Genomic DNA, 22,019 nt, shown 5'->3' with positions numbered 1-22,019 from the left:
GATGTTTCCCATCATGCAGTTCCCGTGGAGCGTAAATAAATTACTACTACTACAGCTATTTTAGGAAGGCTCAAAAATAGATCTAAATAATTACTTTATAACTAAGTTTTTATTTCTATAAAAATACATAATTATTCTAAATGAATGCTAAGCATATAACTAATTATTTAACACTACTTAAACTATTACTTAAGACAACCTAACAAAATTAATATAAACAAATATTTAAAGTATTGCTAACTATTTAACCTTACTTAAATTATTACTTAAAACAAACTAACAAAATAAAACAATACAGATGACTATAGCATTGCCAATTTAGATAAAGAAATATCCACGTTTTCGGATAAAAAAAATAAATACATATATCAAAAACAAAAAAAAATTGCCACAAAATTTAAAAAAACTAGTTTTTCCAAAAATAATTCGTTTCTAAATAGATTTTTTTTAAGAATCTGATACATTATTAAGTCCTAGGGGGCGGATTAATTAAATACTATTTTCGCTTGCATCTTATTGTGCATGAAGCTGATCGTTAAGGTATAAATCATTTAACAGATCCCTTTAACTGTCATTTATAACAGTATATATGTATTTGTTTTTTATAACTGTCGTTGAACAACTGATCCAATTTTTGGGTTTACGACTACTAATGTTCAACTCCGTAGCCTTGTAATTTTGAACCCAATAAAGAAGACAAGGGAACTCCTGGATCAAGTATTAGGAGAAAATTTGCCTTCGTGGAGCAATTTTTAATGGAATTAACCCGCGTTTGCATTACATGGAGAGGAAGATCACGAGAACCTTCCACCGTTAGCCTGACGGCAAAGGGACTGTAATCCATGATCCGTCTACCACTGAGGATATTCAGGGGTGATTGTGAGCCCAAGTCGAAATTCCGGAAAATTTCTTGAGTTTAAAAACAAAATGTTTAAATTGAAAAAAATTTAAAACAAGTGTTTTTTCCTTTTTCTCAATATTTCTTAGTTTACTTAAAATATATTTGAAATTTTACACATACCTATGACCTGGAAAAGTAATTTAAATTTACAAATATGTCTTTCTTTCTTGAGTTTATGATTATAATAACTATTTACTGATAAAAAATGAACATTAATCATGAATATAAGCTTGCTTATAAAGTAGCTGAAGGTTATAAAGTATCTGGCTCTCCCTTACAAACGAATAAAATAAACTGTGTTTTTAAGTTCCGCCTTTCAAAATTTGATTTCCGGAAACTTCTGTGATCAATGATTTTTCGAAACGTCTGGACCTTCGATCTCCGGAAACTTTCGGATCACTGTTAGCAAAAAATTCGGAAATCCGGATTTTTTCCGGAGCACAATCAGCACTGGGGTATTTCACATCAGTACTGTGGTCGGTGCAAGCCGAACGTGGATTCATATCCATCAGCCATCGCTGGGATTTGAAACCCATTCTAGTCATTGAAAGGCGAACGCTCTATACCCTGAGCCATCGTGGCTCTACAATAGTATATTACTGTTATTTGCACAAAAATATTAATTGCAAAATGGTTAATAAGATTAGACCACCTTTTCAAATAACCTTATTTTAAAATGTAGCACAGAAATTACATTCAAAAAAACAATTATCTTAGTTTTAAACTCCTGAATTGAAATAATAGGAGTAACTTTAAATAATAGGAGTAACTTTAAATTAGAGATACAAAAATAATTTTAGAAAAACAATACCATTCTGACTTTATTTAATTTTATGATGATTACAACCAAAACAATATGGAAAAGAATGAGGAAAAATTGGATCCCACCACATGATTTTCCGGCCAATAAAAATTCATGGACAACGATGGAAAACTATGACACCATCATGAGATTTTTATCTATAGTAAGATTTAGTTGTTATTATTACTGAATCGCACTATTATAGATATTAAATTAAGACATAAAAATTATTCCATTTAATGTATTATTTTCTATTTAATTTAGTAATGAAAAAAAACATTTTCAATATTTTGGTATACAATTTTTTACTCATTCTTAACAATCTAATTTTAAATAAAAAACCAAAATCTTTAACCAATTTGTTCAAATATTTTCCAAATAATGAACCAAAAATATAAAAATTTAAATTTTTAGATAATTTCAATTTTTAAGATAAATTGAATAATTATCATTAATCATTGAGATTGCATCTTATTTCAGATTTATCTAATGCAATTAAAAGTTATGAAGTTGTTAAATTTTTCATTTTGTGCCCAGCACATATTTCTTGATTTTTAACAAACATTCTCTGAGAAAAGAAACATTTATTTCACACACTGAGAATTTTTTGGGAGTTAAGGAGATAACACAGAAACTAAGAAATCTTTTTAACATATTTAATAATTTTGAAGAAAACAGTAATAAAAGTGGCTATTTTTTATTCCAAAAAAATATATCAAACTAAACATGCGTGCAATGTATGTAGTCATGTTTAATCTTTGGGTTAATCACAAATATACATGTTTGATGAGTGCTGACATCAAGTTTAAAATAAACTATCGCTAAACACGCTTCTGGATGTATGAAATGAATTGTTTTAATATTTTTTAGGCATTACTTTCGAAAACCTTAGTTCAAAAATATATTGCACACGAGAAGTAGAAGTCGAAAATTCACCCAGTCATTTTGGCCGAGTAGGAAGTAGTTAAAAAACAAGGAGAGTTAGTACAATTGCATTGTTATATAGTTCATTTCTTTTTTTAATGCATGTTCTTACAATGGCAATAAAGAGTTCTATTAATTAAAATAATATTTGGAGAAAATAATGTAAAGATTGCTAGACATTGATGGAGACCATTAGTTTCAGGGAGAATAACAAAACAATAGTGAGCAAAATAAAATAAAGAAATGCAAAAAAGGGAAAAAAGCATACACTCTGAATAACTTTTAATGAAATTTACACATACTAGGTAGGACACAAACTTGATGGTTCACGGAGGTGACCTCAAATAAAAGAAGTATACATAAAATTTGATTCATCAGGAATTATTTGACCAATTTTGTTTAAACTTTATATTTTGCTACTTAAAATTATATTCCTTAAAAAGACGTAAAAATTTTTATACCTTCCATTCTAAATTTTTTCAACTGTTCAAAAATAAATAATAATTAAAAAAAATTTTTTGAATGAAATCCTCGTTGGATAAATAAATTTTATAATTTTTGTAAAAATTCTTCAATTTCCTTAAAAAATTCTCGAAATATAGCGAAACACGCCAAAAAGTCTAATTAACATTAAAAGTTTCACTGTTTCGATTGCTCTCCTCATCGATCTATTGGGAACACATTTCTCAGATTGCAGTAAATCCCCATGTTTCAAAGGTTCAAATCTGTAGGGAAAAAAGTATGTTTAGTCACAGAAATTACATTTTTGCATCTGATTATGTACCTTTAAATATTGTCTGCACAAATCAATTAGCATATTTCAGATCCATCCCCATGAAGCATTAAATTCTAGCGTGTGAAAATATGATCATTAGATTAAAAGTTATTCAGTTTGTTTCATTTCTTTCCACATTTCGTTTTTCAACAAATCTAAATCTGTTGAAAAAAAGATATGCTTTTTCAGAGAAATTACTTTTTTTCTGTCAGATTTTGAACCTTCAAATATTGTCTGCACCAATCAATTAGCTTATTTGAGGTCACATCCATGAAGCATTAAGTCCTAGTATATGAAAATAGGATCATTAGATTAAAATTTACTTAGATTGTTGTTGTTTTTTTCCTTTGTACATAGAAATAAATTGAAATATTATGCCACGTTTATCAACATGCATAATAAATATTATAATAAGATATGAATTGGCAGATCATTTACTATTACACGATAATAATCATCATAGCATTATCATCAAATGAACTTGCTAAAAAATACTGCTTATTAAAGGTTGTTCAATGTAAACATGAATGTAATTTGATGCTATATTAATAACTGCTAGTATTCTTTAAAAAATTGTATGCAAATGAACTTGTAAATTTTTTTTGATATAAAGCAATATAAATTAAAATTGAGTCCGATTATGTGCTTTTTTAAAAATATGTTTAAAATAATAAAAAATAATTGATGAAGAAATATTTTGAAAGTTTTGATTTTGTATATCTAACTATTCTAAATATTTCCTATCATTACTAAATTAAAAAGCAAATCATTAATAAAATAAAACTAAGAAGGAAAAAAATTATATATGAAATTGTTGTGAAGCCTAAATAATTAAAGACTAAAAGCTATACATAAAATGCCGAGTAGTAATAAACAATTATTCAAAGGTTCACAATGCAACAATCAATGTAAAAATATATCAATCCTGATACAATCTGCACAAAAAATATTGCATAAATAAAATTAAAAGACTTGTGTGTGATATTAGCAAAGAGATAGTCCAAAAATAAATTTATTCAATTTTATGAAAATTATTCATTTAAAAATTAAGCATTAAACAAACAATTAGACTTAAAATTACCGTGAAATAAATTCACGATGCTACACAAAGGACTACAAAACAATTTCTAAAAATTAGCTATTAATATTTATATCACCCTGATATTACTAACTATACGAAAGTTGATGAAAAATTCTGAAATTATAAAATAATACTGATGAAACTAATATTTTAAATTGCATTATTAGTTCGTTGCGTAAACATTGAAATTAATGGCCCAAAAGACAGGAGTAATTATACTGCACCAAAAGCATATAAATAATGTACTCAATGTATCAATTTAAAAAAGTGTCACAAGCTAAGTATGATGCAAAAATAAAACATATAAAAGGAATGATCACTAAAACCTCCCATAAAAAATAACAAGATAATTATAAAAAGCAAACTTTTTGAGGAGGTAGCATCATTAACAGTTTGATAAATAAAATATTGAGAGTGATGCAATAAAAGCAAAATTACTTCAAATTATAAATGAAGAAATACTATAGTTATTGAATTTCAGAAAATTTCTTTTAAGTGTAAATAAACTATACAGCACAAGGACATCATATTCATAAAAGAGACACATAAAATTTATTAAAAATTTATTGTTCCTAATATCACCAAATACAATAACGTATTTAATTTCTTCATCATAACTCATCATGGGTATCTGAAATAAAACAAATTTAACTTATTAAAAGTATACACAAAAAAATTATAATTTAAATAATTAAATATAAAGCATTTAATTAACCTAATTTATAAAACTTTTTTTTTGTAAAAAGTCTTTGTGAATATTGTAATATAAAAGTAAAATTTAATTTCAGGCTCTATCTTTTATGTGTAGCTCAAAAATGGCACGAATAATTTTTCAAGATTTAAATTAGTAATTAAAAAAATACTACAGACCTGTGTCTTTGTCCTCTTTTGTTGATTGGGAAATTGTTTTGCTTTTCTCATACTCTTTGTGAAATTCTTTAATTTCAGTATCATAATCTTTCCATTCGGGAATGATACGCATGGCACTAGCAAGTTTGGATTCTTTAGTTTTTGGATTATTACACTGCAAAAGAAGTTTGAGAAGAAGAAAAAATTACATTTGACGCCATTTTATACTGAGATTAGATATTGAATCAAAGAAATCTTCCAGGTTTATAATGGAATACATGAAAGATTCAGTAAACCCTATACATTGAATGCTAAAATGATTAAATTAGACGTACCTTATTTCCAAAATTTAATACACATAGAAAATTTTTAATTATTGTTAATTATAAGAGCAGTTCCAAAAAAAGAAGCATGGGCACTAATCAGTTAAAATAACTGAAAAGGACAGGATAAATAAATTAAAGAAATATTACAATAAGTTCTGTAAACTTACCAAATCAATCGTTTTAGCGTATTTTTTGGTATCATCAGAGCACCATGTTTCGCACCAAAGCCATTCCTGTGGTAAGGACACGATGCTCACTTGATGAATCATGTTGTTAGGCAAATCCTGCAAGACCACGATTCAATTATTAAAATCACATAATTTCCATAATATCCATAAAAAAAAAAGAGATTTAAGCTTACAATTTAAACAAATAGGGGCTGTACAACTCCTGGACAACAATGATATACATTAATGATACACTATAAAAACATTGCTATATATTGTGAGGGCTTTAATATTTGCTTTTTAGAGGCCCTTAGGAAAATGGATAGTTATAGATCCCTTCATGGCTCATTGAAATCAATTATGTGATTATTTTTTTTTTAATTTCTTAGAAGGAACAGCATTTTTTAAACTACTTTCATTTTTATTTATTTTTAAATTTTTAATTATCATTTAATTTTATATATGATACATCAAGTGCAGAGTCTTTAGAAGTAAAGAACTTTGAATTTAAAAATTCCTCTCTGATAATTATAAGAAATATTTGATTCTTATGAATAGAAACAGTTAGTCAACTTTTTTCATAATTAATTTCAACAATCGCCAGGGTAAAGAATAAATCTCTTTTTGCAAAAAACAAATTTGGCCATTTATACTGCACTAAGCCCATTTCCCAAATTCAATAAAAAATAAGCACCTTTAAGGGCTTTAAATGAAAGGAAAAAAAGCACGGAAGCATTTTTTAAAAATCCTACAAGCCTTATTATTCAATACATTTAATTATCATCATAATAATAAACTTTAAATTTTGGCACTGCATTCAAATAATTTAAAAAATGTTATGTAGAATAAAATATACAAATTTTGGTATTTTTTCAAAGAAATTTCAGTACTCTTTTAGAAAAAAGAATCAACTTTAAAATACAAAAATTATGTTCATTTAATTCAGTATTTTTAAATACATTACAATTTGTAGTTTTCAAGATTATTGCACTTTTAAATATATTTTTAGACAATTTAAATTTATAGAACTTGTACATAAGCACTTATGCTTCTTGGCTGAATTCCATAAAAAAAAAGTATCAGGATTAAAAAAAAAATCCTCAATCATCCAAGAATTATGATGTTTTAGAAATGCATTTTGTTTGAATTACTTTGAATAAAATATTCTTTACCGACTTTTGTTATAGATAATATTTTGCAGGATTTATATTTCAGCAGTTTTGTACAAGGCATTGCTTTAAATTTTGAGAACATTAAACTCAAAATGATCCATCTTTACTGACCTGATCCAAATTTGAAAGACTGTTGGGATCTTGACTCAATCCTTGATATTGTCCTCTCAGACGATCACCAGCCGCTATTCTTCTAAACTTTTTTAAATCAACAACATAAAGAGCACTAAATAAAATAAACATTACTTGTAAAAGAAATAAATTAGGAAAAAAAATATTTATCTAGTGAAAGTCTTATAAAAGTTGTTACATCAGTTTTCATTGGTCCTTGAAATATCTAAACATTTTATGTGCATTAGGAATTCAGCAAAATGTTAAAGTACATTTAGAGTTTTTATATCTCAAAATAGTTTAGTGAATTATGACATGTAAATAACAGTTTGTGATTGGCCGAGAGCCAGAATGTACAAAAATCAAACAAATATTCAATTAAGATGGACTACATCTAAAATATATCTTTAATCCCAGTGAAACTTAAAATTATAGATTTGTATATAATTATAGATATCTTAACTAAAAGTAGCTATTATACTAATAATTAATGTTAAATTTTCATATATTTTTTTTAAATAGTTAGCTTTTAAAAAACCTGATAGCTGTACTTGAAACTTTTATTAAGTTATTTGCTATTATATACCAAATAAACAGTAAATATTTTGATAGAACAGTTTTCTTGCTTGCTTGCTATTTTTAACGGAAAATTTCCTTATTTTATAATTAAAGAACTGAATCAATTACTTAATGATTTACACAAACAGTCAATTAATAAGATGCATATATCACGGCTAATTAAAAGAAAATGAGTAAATAAAACATTACTAAATACAGATAACTTCATTTTGGCACTAAGAACGCAAGATTTGAGGGAAACTTTGCATATTGTGGTAAGTGATTAGGCTACTGTTTTCCAACAATCCTAATTTAAACAATTTTGATGTTGCTTTATCTAATTCTACTTACAAAAATTCTATTATACATAATATCTAACAAAAACAGAAAATTTACAAATACACTTTTTTTAAAAATTTGGAAATATGAACTATTCGTAAAATAGAGATGTTAAAACCAAGTATGCAGCATATTTGATATATACGTAATAACACTATAATGTTCAATTTGTGCCAAAAGAATTGCCTTCTAGAATATTCAATTTTCTAAAATAAGAGATATAGAATATGATGTAAAGATACATAATGAACTTTGAAATAATGACTTCATTAGGCATTAGCATACTTTTGTTTTCTTGATTAGAAGTTTTAAGAGCAGCTCTTTTTTCTTTGTTTGAAACTTTTTATTGCATCAGTTATGGGGGAAGTACAAATAGGGAAAATTAAGCAACTAACATAATTAATGAATAAATGACAACTTTTTCGTAGAAACCTAAACATAAGTTAAACAAGAATAATAAAAAATACAATTGACAAATTTTCCACAAACCTGATGTGGTACTTTCTACTCCCTAAATGAGAGGCCCAATAACCAGATTTCCAAAATCTAGAAAGGAAAAAAAGAATTATCACTAACCTGAATTCATCTCAGTTTATATTTCACAAAAATTTAGTGCCTGGAGTACACTGGAATTTCCGGAGATCCTCCGGAAATTCCAGTGTTACTCCGGAATTTCTGGAGAGCCTCCGGAAATTCCAGTGTTACTCCGGAAGTTCAAGAGTAGTTACCGGGTATGGGTAAATATTACAAAATTATAAAGGCAAACAATGATTCAGCAATGATCTACCTATTCAAAATAACTAAACACATAATTTTGCTTTATAATGCTCAGAACTTCCGAAAATTTTCATATATTATTTCTTCTAATCTAGTATGGTAGTAGGTATGAGTCAATTCAATATATATTCTTTATATTATTAATTCAATATATTCCTTCAATTTCAACCTTTTTTTAATAGCATGTTGCAGTAGAAGACTAAACTAAACTAAACTCAGCGGCGCGACAGCCCATAGAGCGCCAAGGTCTACTATGCCCATCTCAGTTTTCTTGACCTTTGGGTTCTGGGGTGCAGGAGCAGATGTTCCTGTTAGGTGGTCAGCCAAACGCGAAACCCCCAGTGTTTAGTTCCCAAGCATGCTTGGTACTCATTTCTCGACCCACTAAAGGGATGAAAGGCTGAGTCAACCTTGCCCGAGGATCGAACCAGGGACCTGTGGCACGACAGTGCGAAGCGCTACCGCTCAGCCACCGGATGTAGCAGTAGAAGACTATATTATCAAAATTTTTGTTAAGAACAAAAAACATAAGGAGTGCTTTATTGGGTAATGGCATTACAGTGAGTCAGGGATATGCAGTTTTAAATGTAATAAAAACATCAGAGAGTTGTTTAATAACACCTTTTCCATTGAAAAGTACATCATTTAAAGAACAGGCTAATTATTTTTACTTGTAGTGTAAAAGAATAAATTTAAAATCTTAACCATAGTATTCTTTTTAAGAGAATAAATTAATAATCCTTATTTGATGTTGGTCATAACATGTTCTTAAATCTGATTGTGCACTTATTATGTTAGCCAGCTGCAGTTATAAAATATAAGCAAACTGTTATTCATTTCAGAAAAGGAATAAGAAATTTTATGAAAATAAATTGAATAAAAAATTTTATTAAATAAAATTTTACTTCCTAAATTTACTTAATTTTAAATTTGCAAATAGCCTTCTACTAGTTAAAAACATAAAAGTTAATCATTGAAGCTTATAAAATTTTAAACTTTCAGATAATTTTAAAATAAAATATAAAAACTGAACAAGTTATTCACACTATAAGACACTATTTTATCATTCCTGTTTGAAATGCATGTAAATTGAAAATGGATAAATCTATTAAATGCATAAACCCAAAAGTAATGGCTAATGAATTATACTATTTTTTAAAGATAATTGGTTGCCCAAAAATTCAATGTAAAAAGTTATTATAGAGTTAACTATTCAAAGTAGAAAGGGATTGAGAAAAACGGTGAATATTTATAGCATTTAACATAAATATCAGTAAAAATTCATAATTAGCTGAAGTAACCTCATTTTCCCCAGTTTTTGAGAAATGGTTATTCTGAATTGTGATATTAGTTATTCTGAAATGACACAATATTTTTTTTTTCCATACAACTTGTATAAAATCCTTTTGCAATTTTTGACAAAGCTAAATGTGATCTTTTATCAATCCTTAATTTGAAAATACAAAAAAAATGCTTGATTTTATGAGATAAAGAGACATTAGAGGTTACCTGTAACCATCCATATCTCTTCTACTATCACAGAAAGGGGTGTAGCCATAAGGTGCACCTTGTAAATCTAGGTCTACTAATTCTTTCATATCTGCACGCACAACCTAAAATTAATTCATATTTAAACTTTAGGTCTTAGTTAGACTCTTTCCCAGCTCTTTGTTACCCTGGAATTGGCTAATCTTTCTTTTCCCTCATGGCAGTAAATTTAAATTACTCATTGAAATGTACTGATGTGGGAAAGAAAGATTTGCTGAATCCATAGTGAGTGATAATCTCGTAAGTTTGAGACAAATCGTATCAATAAGTATTGCAGCATTTGATTTTAAATTGAGAGAATATGAATCTCGATAAGTGGCTTTTAAATCAAGTGAATATGAAACTTGATATTGGATTTCAAAAATACAAATCATGATACGTAATTTTTAGATCGCGTAGATACGAATCACGATGCCTTGAAATTGTGTGAATACGAAAATCGATGTTTGATATCACAACCACATAAACGAATCACAACATTGGATTTTAAACTCCCGTGAATACAAATCGCTACATAAGGTTTTAAAATTGCATAAATACAAATCGCGCTATTGGATTTTTAAATCTCGCAAATAAAAATCACAACGTACAATATTTAAATCGTGTGAATAAGAATCACAATGCGCAACTTTTAAATCAGGTAAATACGAAAATTGATGTTTGGTAATAAAACCGCGTAAATACAAATCGCGATATTAGATTTTTAAATCTCGTAAATAAGAATTACAATGCGCAGCTTTTAAATCAGGTAAATACGAAAATCGATGTTTGATATTATCTGCATAGATAAAATAGCCAAAATAAGCAAAAATGCGGAAGGATTGGCAGCTACGTATATCAAATTTTCTGTTTATCTTTGAAAATCAAAAATAAATATAATCATTTTATTTCAACGACTGAATTTCCAGGTAAAGTGGAATATTTATGAAATAAAAAAGAAACGAAACTTTTAGAGCATCGGAATTTATGGTTAAAAGGCTGAAATTCGAGAGACAAAAGCGAAAAACAGCTAAAAAGCGGAAAAATCTCATCCCTGATGTTTTGGTGTTTTTAAACAGCTTTGATCTGCAATTTTTATAGGTTTAAAGCTGGTGGAGCTGCAATTTTCATAAGCTTATAAAAGCGATTTTGGAGCAGTTGTGAGTTTTGTTCTTTTATAGACCTTTTTAGGAACAATGTTTTTCTACTTGGAACTGGGAAATTTTATGAATACTTAAATAACTTATCTACAATACAAATTTAACTAAAATTAAGAATATTTATAGATTTTTTACAACAAGCATTCATTTTGATTTATTTCAGAACATAGCTAAAATGGGGATAAATTAAAGCTGGATTAGAGCGGTTTGAGAGAAATGTTATGTGAAAATGTCTATTTTAAAGTTGATTGATAGCAAAACAAATGCTGAAGAACTAGAAGAGCAGAACTTATTTAAGCAGCCAGTTTTAATAATGAAATAAACATAGAAAACATAATTGTTTCTTTACTGTTACGCTTATTTTACATCAATCCAGTTATATTAATTTCCCACCAAAAATTCTAAGCTATTTTAATAACAGAGCTAGAAACAAAGAACACCTAATCTGTGGTTCATATCAAAGTCTTCCTTCAAGGCTAGTTTGCCTCAATGCTTGATTAAGGAATTATTTTATCTTCTGGGTTAGGTTCAAAATTACAATGTTACAGAGTTGAACATCGACGGCTCTAAACTAAGAAATCGGATCAACTATCCAATACCGGTTTTGAAATAAAATAAATTAACACAGACTTAAACAAGGGATCAAAAAAACAAAATATCAAACCAGCTTACCAATCCTTTCCATCAATTGCTGCTCTGAGGGGCCAATAATAATTATTCTAAGGTGGCTCAAGTTAAATTACAGTACCCAACGGACCACCATTCCATTTCAAGCCCTGAATAATTTATCTTAAATTACGGATATTCTGTTTATAAAAGCTGGAGACTTCTTTTCCAGTTTCATAACTTTTTGCTAAATGTGGGCATTGGTAGCTCTAACATTAAGCCGCATATATATGTACTTAAGAGTAACGATTAATTATTATTAAGTGGTTCATATTGTGTTGATTGATTAAGATGATAGGGAGGTCTAAAAAATCAGAAAGCTCTACACATTTGGAATTACCATTAAAAAAATTTTTTGCATAACTTAGGTAACTCCTTTATAAATGGCAAGAAGGTTGATAAAATCACTACTAAAAAATATATTTTAGCGATATGAGTTTTAAATAACATTATATTAATTAATGCATAAAAATAATCATTTCTTTTTTTTTTTACTTCATGAGTAAAAGCATCTAACAACCAGTTTTTTTTTCAGTAATGGAAAAATTAATAATAAACTGAAACATATAAATTTAAAGATGATTTCTCTTCTTACCTGATCAGCATCTACAAATATTATTTTCTTAACATCAAGTGGAAATAATACATCAAGGAATAGAATTTTGTATCTAAAAAATTAAAAAAAACAGATATTTTATTTAAACCAAAATAATAAATCAGATAATGGATATTTTGTTAAATTAGAGAAAACTTTTGTATGTAAAAAATTAAAAAAAATTTAAAGGCACTGAAAAAAAATCTAAATTACTAAAATTAATTTAACTTTTGACAATACTTACCTTTATATTCTTTTAATTAATTAATACAATAACTCATGCCTATGCATTTATATATTTTAAAGTCAAGCTTTTTGTTTTTCAAAAAGTATATAGTATGAATCTAGATCAAATAAAATTCTTAAAAACTAAATTTTCAATGCTTTAAAATATTGCAACTGTGAAATATTTCAAATTGTATAGTTTAAAATGCATAAAATATTCAATACTCACACCAAGAAATTAATTTATTTGAATATTAACTGACTATTTTAACTTTCATTTGAACATTTCAGTAATTATACTTTACAGCTAAAAAAACTTATTAAAAAAATTTTTGAAATATTTTGGAATGTAGTTGTACTTGCATAAATTTTTATTCAATTGAATAAACAATATTTACAATTCATAAAGAGTATTAGTTTCACTTTTATTTATAATTAGAAAGAAAAAAAAGAAAAAAAACAAGCAATACTTACCCCCATATGATTCTTTGTTTTTCACTCTGTTGATTCAACCACCTGGGCCATTTATACTGCACTAATTCATATTCAAAGCCATATTTTTTGGACATAAATGGCAAGAAATCCTTTATAAAAAAATTTATTTTAATCCTTAATTTATTAATAATTATGAATACAACTAACTCAATAATTTTATGTAGAATTAAAAACATTCATTAGATATCCATTGTTTTGTTTTATAAAATTTTAGAAGAGTTTGTCTGTTTGCTTCTTGGATAAATAAACATTATTACATATTCTTTTAATTCTTTTCATTTGATTAAAAACGGTATTTAAATAAACGTTTTTAGAAAAATTCGAATTTTAAAAAATTCGAATTCGTAAGCAGTTTATTTAGATTCAATTTAAAATCATATATTTTATTGCATAAGTCAACAATGCAGATATTTTATTCTTTTTTAATATTTAAATCCAAAAAATTAAAACTAATAATATAGTCATGATTAAGAAGCAAGATTAATTTCTCAAGTATATATTATTTAACAAAATTGCATAATTTTGAAAATTAAAGATAATTAAATCATAGGGTTCCCACTCAATCTTTTAAAAAAAATTCAAGGACTTTTCAATGACTTTCAAGGACCTAAAATCAAATTTTTCAAGGACCTATTCGATATTATTGTTATACGCTAAAGTACATGTCAACCAAATTTTACAATTACGTAGAAGCAGAAATTGTATATTTTTAAATCATAATGCTTATTTGACAACAACAAAAATTATTTATTAAATTTATCAGCTAATAATACGAATGGTTGACAGTTACATTGCTGTTTCAAATTACTTTAAAAAATTCCAATTGACCAAAAAAAAACAACAACCTCCAATTGACACAGGATACTAGCCAACATTTAAAACTAGCATCAGTGAAACTTTTCATGACAAATGAATTAGAATTAATGAAACTGAATGAATGAGTAATGCATATTACATTAAACAAGCATAGTAAATAATTGATAAAGTTTGTGTAATTGCACGGTTTTTAAAATATAAATACTTTTTTTAATATGTTAGATCAAATTTTAGGTTACAGGAAATGTATATAATTAGATAAATTATCAAAATATATGCATTTAACATATCTGTTTCAATTTTAATATCAAATTTTCTATGTTCTTACTTAAGAATATCAGTAATGTATTTTGAACATAATAAAATCTATTGTAGAACAATATTTTACAGATAACTAAGACTTACCAAGCTTTATTTTCTTTAAAATATATCCATAAAATGTAAATTTTGTGAATATGCCTAATTTTCACAAATTGCAATTTGTGTTTCGAAAGGTGCTTAATATAGGACAGATATGTGTGATTCTAAAATCATTTTGATGAGAATTGTGGATGGTAATTCTCAAATCTCTCTTTTGTGAATCGCAATGCGTGATTTGTAAACTACTAGAATAAGAATCGTGAGGCATGATTGATAAATAACTTTAATGTGAATCATGATGTGATTTATAAAATACCTTAATACAAATCCTGATGAGTAATTTGCAAATCACTTTAAAGTAATATTCGATATGTGATTCATTGATCACTTTCAGTTAAACCACAATTCGTAGAACATTTTATGTGAATTTCTGATCCATAAATCAAGAATCAGTTTAATGTGAATCACGATGTTTATTCATAATCAATGAAACCTGTAGGACTAAACTTTATTTATTAGCAGTAAAAACTGAATGTAAAAATTTGATTGTAAATGATACAAAATTAATTATCCTTCTTACATAAATTAAAAGAACAAATAGGACAACAATATTAACCTGTCGTAATAATGAAGTCAACACATTAAACATGTTTCTAAATCAATTAAACCCTATATATCATTCGCAAAACTATGCCTAAAAAACCTAAAATTTGCTAGAAATTTCAGCTTTCAAATCATCAGAGATATGAACAACAATCTGGTCTGAAAAATCTAGGAGAGAAAAGTTTTGCATCTTCTTTAACCCCTTTTCACTTCAAGCTTTAAAAATTGCATAATTAGAATTTCTATAATTTTCCTTTGAATTTATATATTTTTTTTCATTACTTCTTTGAAAGAAAAATTAGTAGTATTTTAATTTCTAAAAAATCAAGTACTTTTTAAGTACCCTATGGCAGAATTCAAGGACTTTCTGGGGCCCTGATTTTTTTCAACCAAATTCAAGGACCTTCAAGGTTTTTCAAGTACTGTGGGAACCCTGATCAATAAATCTGAAACAAATTTAGTATTAAGAATATAATTTTTTTCACAATAGTGCAAAAAAAGTTAGCTAATAGTGAATGATAAATTAGATCCTTGTGGTATTCCATCTATTTGAATAAAAATATGTTAAGATAATCATTAAAAAGGCAAATATTAATTAGATTTTCCCAATAATCACAACCACAAAAAAGCATACTTTTTAAATAACAGTAATAACTCAAAAGACAATCTTTTAGTTTAAAAAAGAGGAATGCTATTGAAGAGATCCTGGAAATCAAAAGTTGCAATAGAATTAATTTTATTTCGTTTAATAAATTCTAAAATTAGTTGATTATTAGTGATAATACAAGAAAAACCTTCTTTAATAATATCGTTAGTAATTTTATTTAAGTTGTTAGTGAAAATGGTGCTACCTATTAATTAGGTAAGTATTAGACACAAGTGATTGCCCAAAATTTAATAAGAATTTTATGAAATTTTGCTAAAAATTTATTATGAAAAAGAGATGCTTACATTAAATGGAAAATAAATATGAAAATATTATTAAATTATTTTAAGCTTTATTTTAATTATATCAAATGATGTCAGAATAAAATGCAAATTAGATTTCTTTTTTTTAAAAAAAGAAAAACATTTCAAATCTTGAACAGAAAAAAATATAAATTTAAAAATTTTTTAAACTAAAATCAGCATAATCAAAAAAATATTTCAATGTTTTAAATATTTCACTATAACATACTGAAAATAATAAATCACCTATGTAATAAATCACAGTGCGTAATTTTTAAATGATGTGAATACATCTTACAATGTTTTTAAATCGCATTGTGATTTTTTAATTCCGGCAAATATTACAATGTTTGATATTTAAATCATGAGAATACATATCATGTAGTATGATTTTGAAATATTGTGATTAAAGATATCGTTATATTTTCATAGGGACATGAAAAGAGAATGCTTCACAAAACAATTTGGAAAGTTTATCTAAATGCTTAACTCCAAACAAAACTTGCTGTTTAGATTCTATCCACAAAATTTATTTTATCTTCTCTATCACAAGCAGCAGCTGACATAACAAATATTTTTATGTTATTTCGTTATCTAAATTTTTCTTTCCCTTATTATTCAAAACTAAACACGACCTCACATTTATTATTCAAATCCTGTATATCAGTTCTAAATTTAGAATAAAGAATGCTATAATTAGAGTTTTAAGTTTTTCCCCCAACCAAGCTTGAAAACTCCCTTGATCTATTTTTTTAATGAGTTACAAGAAATAATAATTCCCTATTTGCATGTAAGATTATCGATTAATTAGAAAGATTTTTCCTAACTTTTATAGAGAAGCACTTTGATTGTGTGCAATTTGGATGTTGTCTCTTATCACCATAATGTCTGAATAAACATTGACATGCTTTTTCCGGCCAATGCCTGTTTTCTCTGTTTGCCCCGATTCCCTTCGTCACATACACAGAAATCTACTTATACTGCACNCAAACGTTTTAAAAATTAGGAGTAGTCAGCGGACCCCCAAAATATAACTCATGGACCCCTTAGGGGTTCATGACCCACAGGTTAAGAAACCCTGCTTTAAAGAGAGGAATAATTAAGTCTGCCAATTTTTTAAGTAATTATCTTTCTTGAAGACAAGTGCATGGAAAAAACTAATAATTTAAAAAAAATTTAAGAGAGGTATTTTAACTCCAACTAAAATTTTTGGAGTAGTGAAATTCAAATATTCGAGGTGTGCAATACAGATTGATAACTAGTTGCATAGTAGTACCAATCTAATACCTTTTACATTACGACCTTAAATATGTAATACAATTGAAATTTTATAATTGAAGCATTTTATAAAAAATAAATTACATTTAAACTTTAATTTTTTAAAGTAATTTGTGAAGATGTAACTGATTAATGAAAATGGCACATATAATGAGAAAAGAATCGATCAACATTTTACTGGAGAAAAATTTTAGGCCTATCTCTAATTATTAAAAGATGAATCAGCAATAATTTTAAAAAAAGCAACAAATAAGTATCCATAAAACTTAAGAATAAATAAAAATTCTGAATGCAAACTAAGGCTTTCCAATAGTGGATATTAATTAGTTGTACAAAACACATCAATATCGTGCATGATAATATGTCATGGCTCTCACCCTTGTGTTCTAAATGAAAAGATATTTGATAAAGAAAATTTATCTGAATGTAAATTTTACTGAATTCGGTGGGACCGACATAATGAGAACTATTAAAGCATCACGCATTAGGTGGCTGGGCCACCTCTTCAGAAATTCTGATACCGCCCCTGCCAAAAAAGTGACTTTTTCCACAATTGAAGGGACGAGACGTAGGGGACGACCACCTACAAGATGGATAGACGACGTTGAAAAGGACCTCAAGCTACTGGGAGTCAACCGATGGCAGGCCGTCGCACCGGACAGGGCCAGATGGAGGAAAATCTGCGAGTCAGCCTTGGCCTGTGAAAGGCTGTTGCGCTTATGAAGAAGAAGAAGAAGTTTATCATTACTATTTCATTTTAAAGAATATATTAAACTCTAATTTTATAATTAAAGAACTATCAAAATAAAATAACTGAATTTTATAATTACTACTAAATCAATAAATCACATACTGAACATAGATACAATTAAAAACCCATATTGAATTCTCAATTGCAAATAGNACCGATGGGGGGCCCTCGCACCGGACAGGGCCAGATGGAGGAAAATCTGCTAGTCAGCCTTGGCCTGTGAAAGGCTGTTGCGCTTATGAAAAGAAGAAGAAATTTTACTGAATCTCATTTAACTTGAGATGTTAACAAAAAGAAAAGGCTATTTTGAAATCACTACTTTCGACATAGACATCAAACTTGGCTGCACTGATTTAGAATGTTATTAACTCTCTGATCATTCGGCACGGAAAAAGTCTTAATTTAACCAGCAGTCTTTCCTGCATAGCAAAACCGGAGTTTTTTCATGTTATGAGATAGAGAACCAATGCACTGGGGAAAAACATTCAACAAATTTTGCCCATTTGCAAAACTGCCGATGGGTTAAATAAGCTTAAGAAGAAAAAAAAATCCCTTTTGGAACTATGTAGTGAAACTAAATTTATGAGAAATCTTGAATATATTGAGAAATAAATTATGTATCTGAATGTAAATTTTATAGTACATTCAGTATAAAAATTTACTGAATCTCATTTTACCTGAGGTCTTAATCATAAAAAAAAAGCTAAACTATAGCTTAAAAGCACAACGTAGGACATAAAGAGTTGCACTGGTTTGGGATATTATTATAAAATGTTAAATAATGTTCTTTTTTTTTCATTATGTATTAAAATAAAATTTATGACAGACCTTGAATGTCGGCGACAGAAAATTTTTCAGGAACCAAAATTTGACAGGTGTTTTAGTATTCTTCAAAACACTTAGCATCATAATCCTAAAAAAAAAAAAAAAAAAAAAAAAAAAAAAAAAAAAAAAAAAAAAAAAAAAAAAAAAATATTAAAAAAACTAATATAATAATAAAAACAAAAATGAACTCAAATATAAGTATGTTTTATAAACAAAGTGACAATCATATATTATATCTCACTTACAGTATAAATATTGAGAAAATTTAATTTTTAGTAAAAGAGAAAATAAAAATTGTTAGGCAACAAAATTTTAACAGGATATTTTGTTACAATCATGTTATCATACATTTGCACCATTTCTAAAAAGTATGGCAGATATATTTCAAATTGGTATGTATACCTCAGAAGTCTCTCGTACAGATGACCTGATGCCAACGAAAATATGTTTATCTTATCATCCCCCTTTTCTTGTTCACTTTTGTTTCCTGTAAAAGTACTGCAAAAAATAATATATATATATATATAAATCTGACAAAGAAACAATTTTTAATATTAAACATATAAATAAGCACATTTGAAAGTTAAGTCTCTTTATAACAGTTTTCAAAAGCAAGAAATGCATGTGCTATCATAGAATGAAAAACAGCACAACCTATGCTAAATGTAAGGCAAAAAATTACAAAAATAAAAAACATAAAACTATAAAAGGTTGAGTAATCATTAAAAAAAACTGTTTGAAATTTGCTAGTACTATTTCAAAAAACGTGCAAAGCCATCAAACATGCCTATTATTTTAATTAGGGAATGGAATGGGACAGATTTCAAAACAAGATTTCTATCTAGGATCAATGGTTGATAAATTTTCGCATCAATCTAGTATTAGAAAGCAAGAAACGTAAAAAAGGGGACTATTCTAATAAGGAGAAGCTTTTCGTCTAGGAACACTGATTGCCAAAATTTCACATCAATCCAACAGTAGAATGCAAGAAACTTGAAAAACTGGGGCTATTCGAATCAGGGGAGCCTTTCCATCTAGAATCAATGGTCGCCAAAATTCGGCATCAAACCAACAGTAGAACACAAGGAAAATAAAAATTTATAAATAAAGATTACAATTCTAACAACTTAAAAATGATTTATACGCAAAGTGATACATTAATTAACCCTCAAAAAGTTTTTATCTATTAGGAAAGACATCTTTACAAATAAAATATAATTCATTCTAGGTTTGGTTTTTAGATTCCTTAAATCTATTTAGCTATTATTTTAGACATTAAAAAATGTGTTACAATAAATTGTCTTAAATCTTGTACCTAAACCATTAAATGACTCTATCAAGACCAAAACTTTTCTGAAAAGCAAAAAAAAAAAAAATGGTTTCACTGGCCGAAGGCTTAACTTTTTCTGGGAACCTGGACTCAGCAGAATTTTAAAACCTAAAACCTGGTAGAGCCATCATCCAGTCTTAACACCCCCGTGACAGAATCGTTGCGACATGGTGACAATGTCAGAGAAAGTTGAATAGTTCTTGCAGAAAGATTTTTCTTCAGAAAAGTAAAAAATTTTACTTTCTTTTACTGCATAAATGTATTTCTAATATTTGAACACTTAGATAATCACTTTCTGACACGCTTAATTTACGCCGATAGTAACGTAAACCAATGTAATGTTTCAATTGTATTTTCGGCAGTTACTGATATTGATTTTCACATGTTTTTCAAATATCCTTATATATTTCAAACAATATGGAAAATTCGAATTGTGCATTTGAGTATTTACTTTCTAAGGCAATAATTCTATCGAATTTTTGGCAATTATTGCTATTGATATCTCCACAGTTTTTAAATCCTTTATTTTTAATGCGATATTATTTATTACAACAACTTAATCTTGAAATGAAACACGCAATTGATTAGTCTGATTCGCTTGATTTCGCCATCGATCTTTTTTTTGACAATTACTTCAATGGATTTCATGATTTTTAATAATTTTTTATTGTGGCGATTATTTACAAAATGCAAAGAAGGAAATAATTCCTGCGTCCCCCCCCCCAACAAAATGCGAGACTATCACCCATAATATTCTAATAAAATATTATTATATGTTCAATTAACAAAAATTATACATAGTTTTCTTTTTCTTTTTCCTTTTGTAAACGCAGCGCTTTTGTTATTTTAAATTAGTAAGATATGTGTTTGTTATTATTAAATGTATCTTGCAGAAAGACATTAGTGTTAGAGAGTTTTGTTGCAGATAGCTCAAAAAAATTCTGCCACAGAGCTGAACACCACTTCCCCCAACCTACCTGAATTTTTCCACCCCTAAACCACAGGGGTAATTAACTTAGAATGAATTCCAAACCACTAAGGACACAATTGCAATCCTATCAAACAACGTTTAGCTAGGCAACATCGAATCAAGCCATAATAGGAGAGGGCTAAAATCACCAGGCATTAGAAAAATAAGAAATACATTTTTAAATATAAAACCAAACACACCGAACAGTTTTATAATTACTGAGCTAAATTACTAATGTTGGTGCTCAATGGGATATTTTCCAATGATCTTGGCCTTTTTATCTATCATGCCTTAATTATGTTGAAATTCCATATTTTCCACAAAGTTTCTTCCAAGTTTTCACAACATTGCAATACAGTGTAAAAGTTTCACTTACCATTAACTTAAATTTTTTAATGTAAATTTGAAAGATTCAGTACAACCTCAAATATTTAAAGGAAATCTTAAAGCTTTTTTTTTCACACACCTATTTAATTTTGTCTCTTTTTTTTTAGATTTCAGAAAAATGCTGTTATATTTTATACATTCAATCTTTAAAATAAAAAGTGCAGTTTATGACCACATAGATTCGATAACTTTACGTAAGTAATGCATCTATATTTTATTAATTGCTGAGGATGATAGCTGACAGGGTGTTTCTGTTAAAAGAAAGCGTGTTATATTATTTAAAATAGAATAACATATTGCT

General features: G+C 27.4%; 1 protein-coding gene across 1 annotated transcript in view; it reads right to left on the bottom strand.

Annotated features, from left to right (window-relative positions):
* Positions 1–5,031: 5,031 nt before the first annotated feature.
* LOC107446516 (UDP-glucose-glycoprotein glucosyltransferase) overlaps positions 5,032–22,019 on the bottom strand; it is a 77,218-nt gene continuing 60,230 nt past the window's right edge. Inside the window, exons 33-42 of the mRNA XM_071181108.1 lie at positions 19,434–19,529; positions 19,035–19,119; positions 13,430–13,539; positions 12,731–12,803; positions 10,292–10,395; positions 8,495–8,551; positions 7,109–7,223; positions 5,826–5,942; positions 5,354–5,507; positions 5,032–5,114 (exon numbers count right to left, since the gene is read on the bottom strand). Coding sequence (XP_071037209.1) covers positions 5,095–5,114; positions 5,354–5,507; positions 5,826–5,942; positions 7,109–7,223; positions 8,495–8,551; positions 10,292–10,395; positions 12,731–12,803; positions 13,430–13,539; positions 19,035–19,119; positions 19,434–19,529 — 931 coding nt within the window. The 3' untranslated portion in view covers positions 5,032–5,094. The remainder of the gene's footprint in view (positions 5,115–5,353; positions 5,508–5,825; positions 5,943–7,108; positions 7,224–8,494; positions 8,552–10,291; positions 10,396–12,730; positions 12,804–13,429; positions 13,540–19,034; positions 19,120–19,433; positions 19,530–22,019) is intronic.

This window comes from Parasteatoda tepidariorum, chromosome 5 (assembly GCF_043381705.1).
Source record: "Parasteatoda tepidariorum isolate YZ-2023 chromosome 5, CAS_Ptep_4.0, whole genome shotgun sequence".
NCBI lineage: Eukaryota > Metazoa > Arthropoda > Arachnida > Araneae > Theridiidae > Parasteatoda > Parasteatoda tepidariorum.
This window is presented reverse-complemented; position numbering and strand designations above follow the sequence as displayed.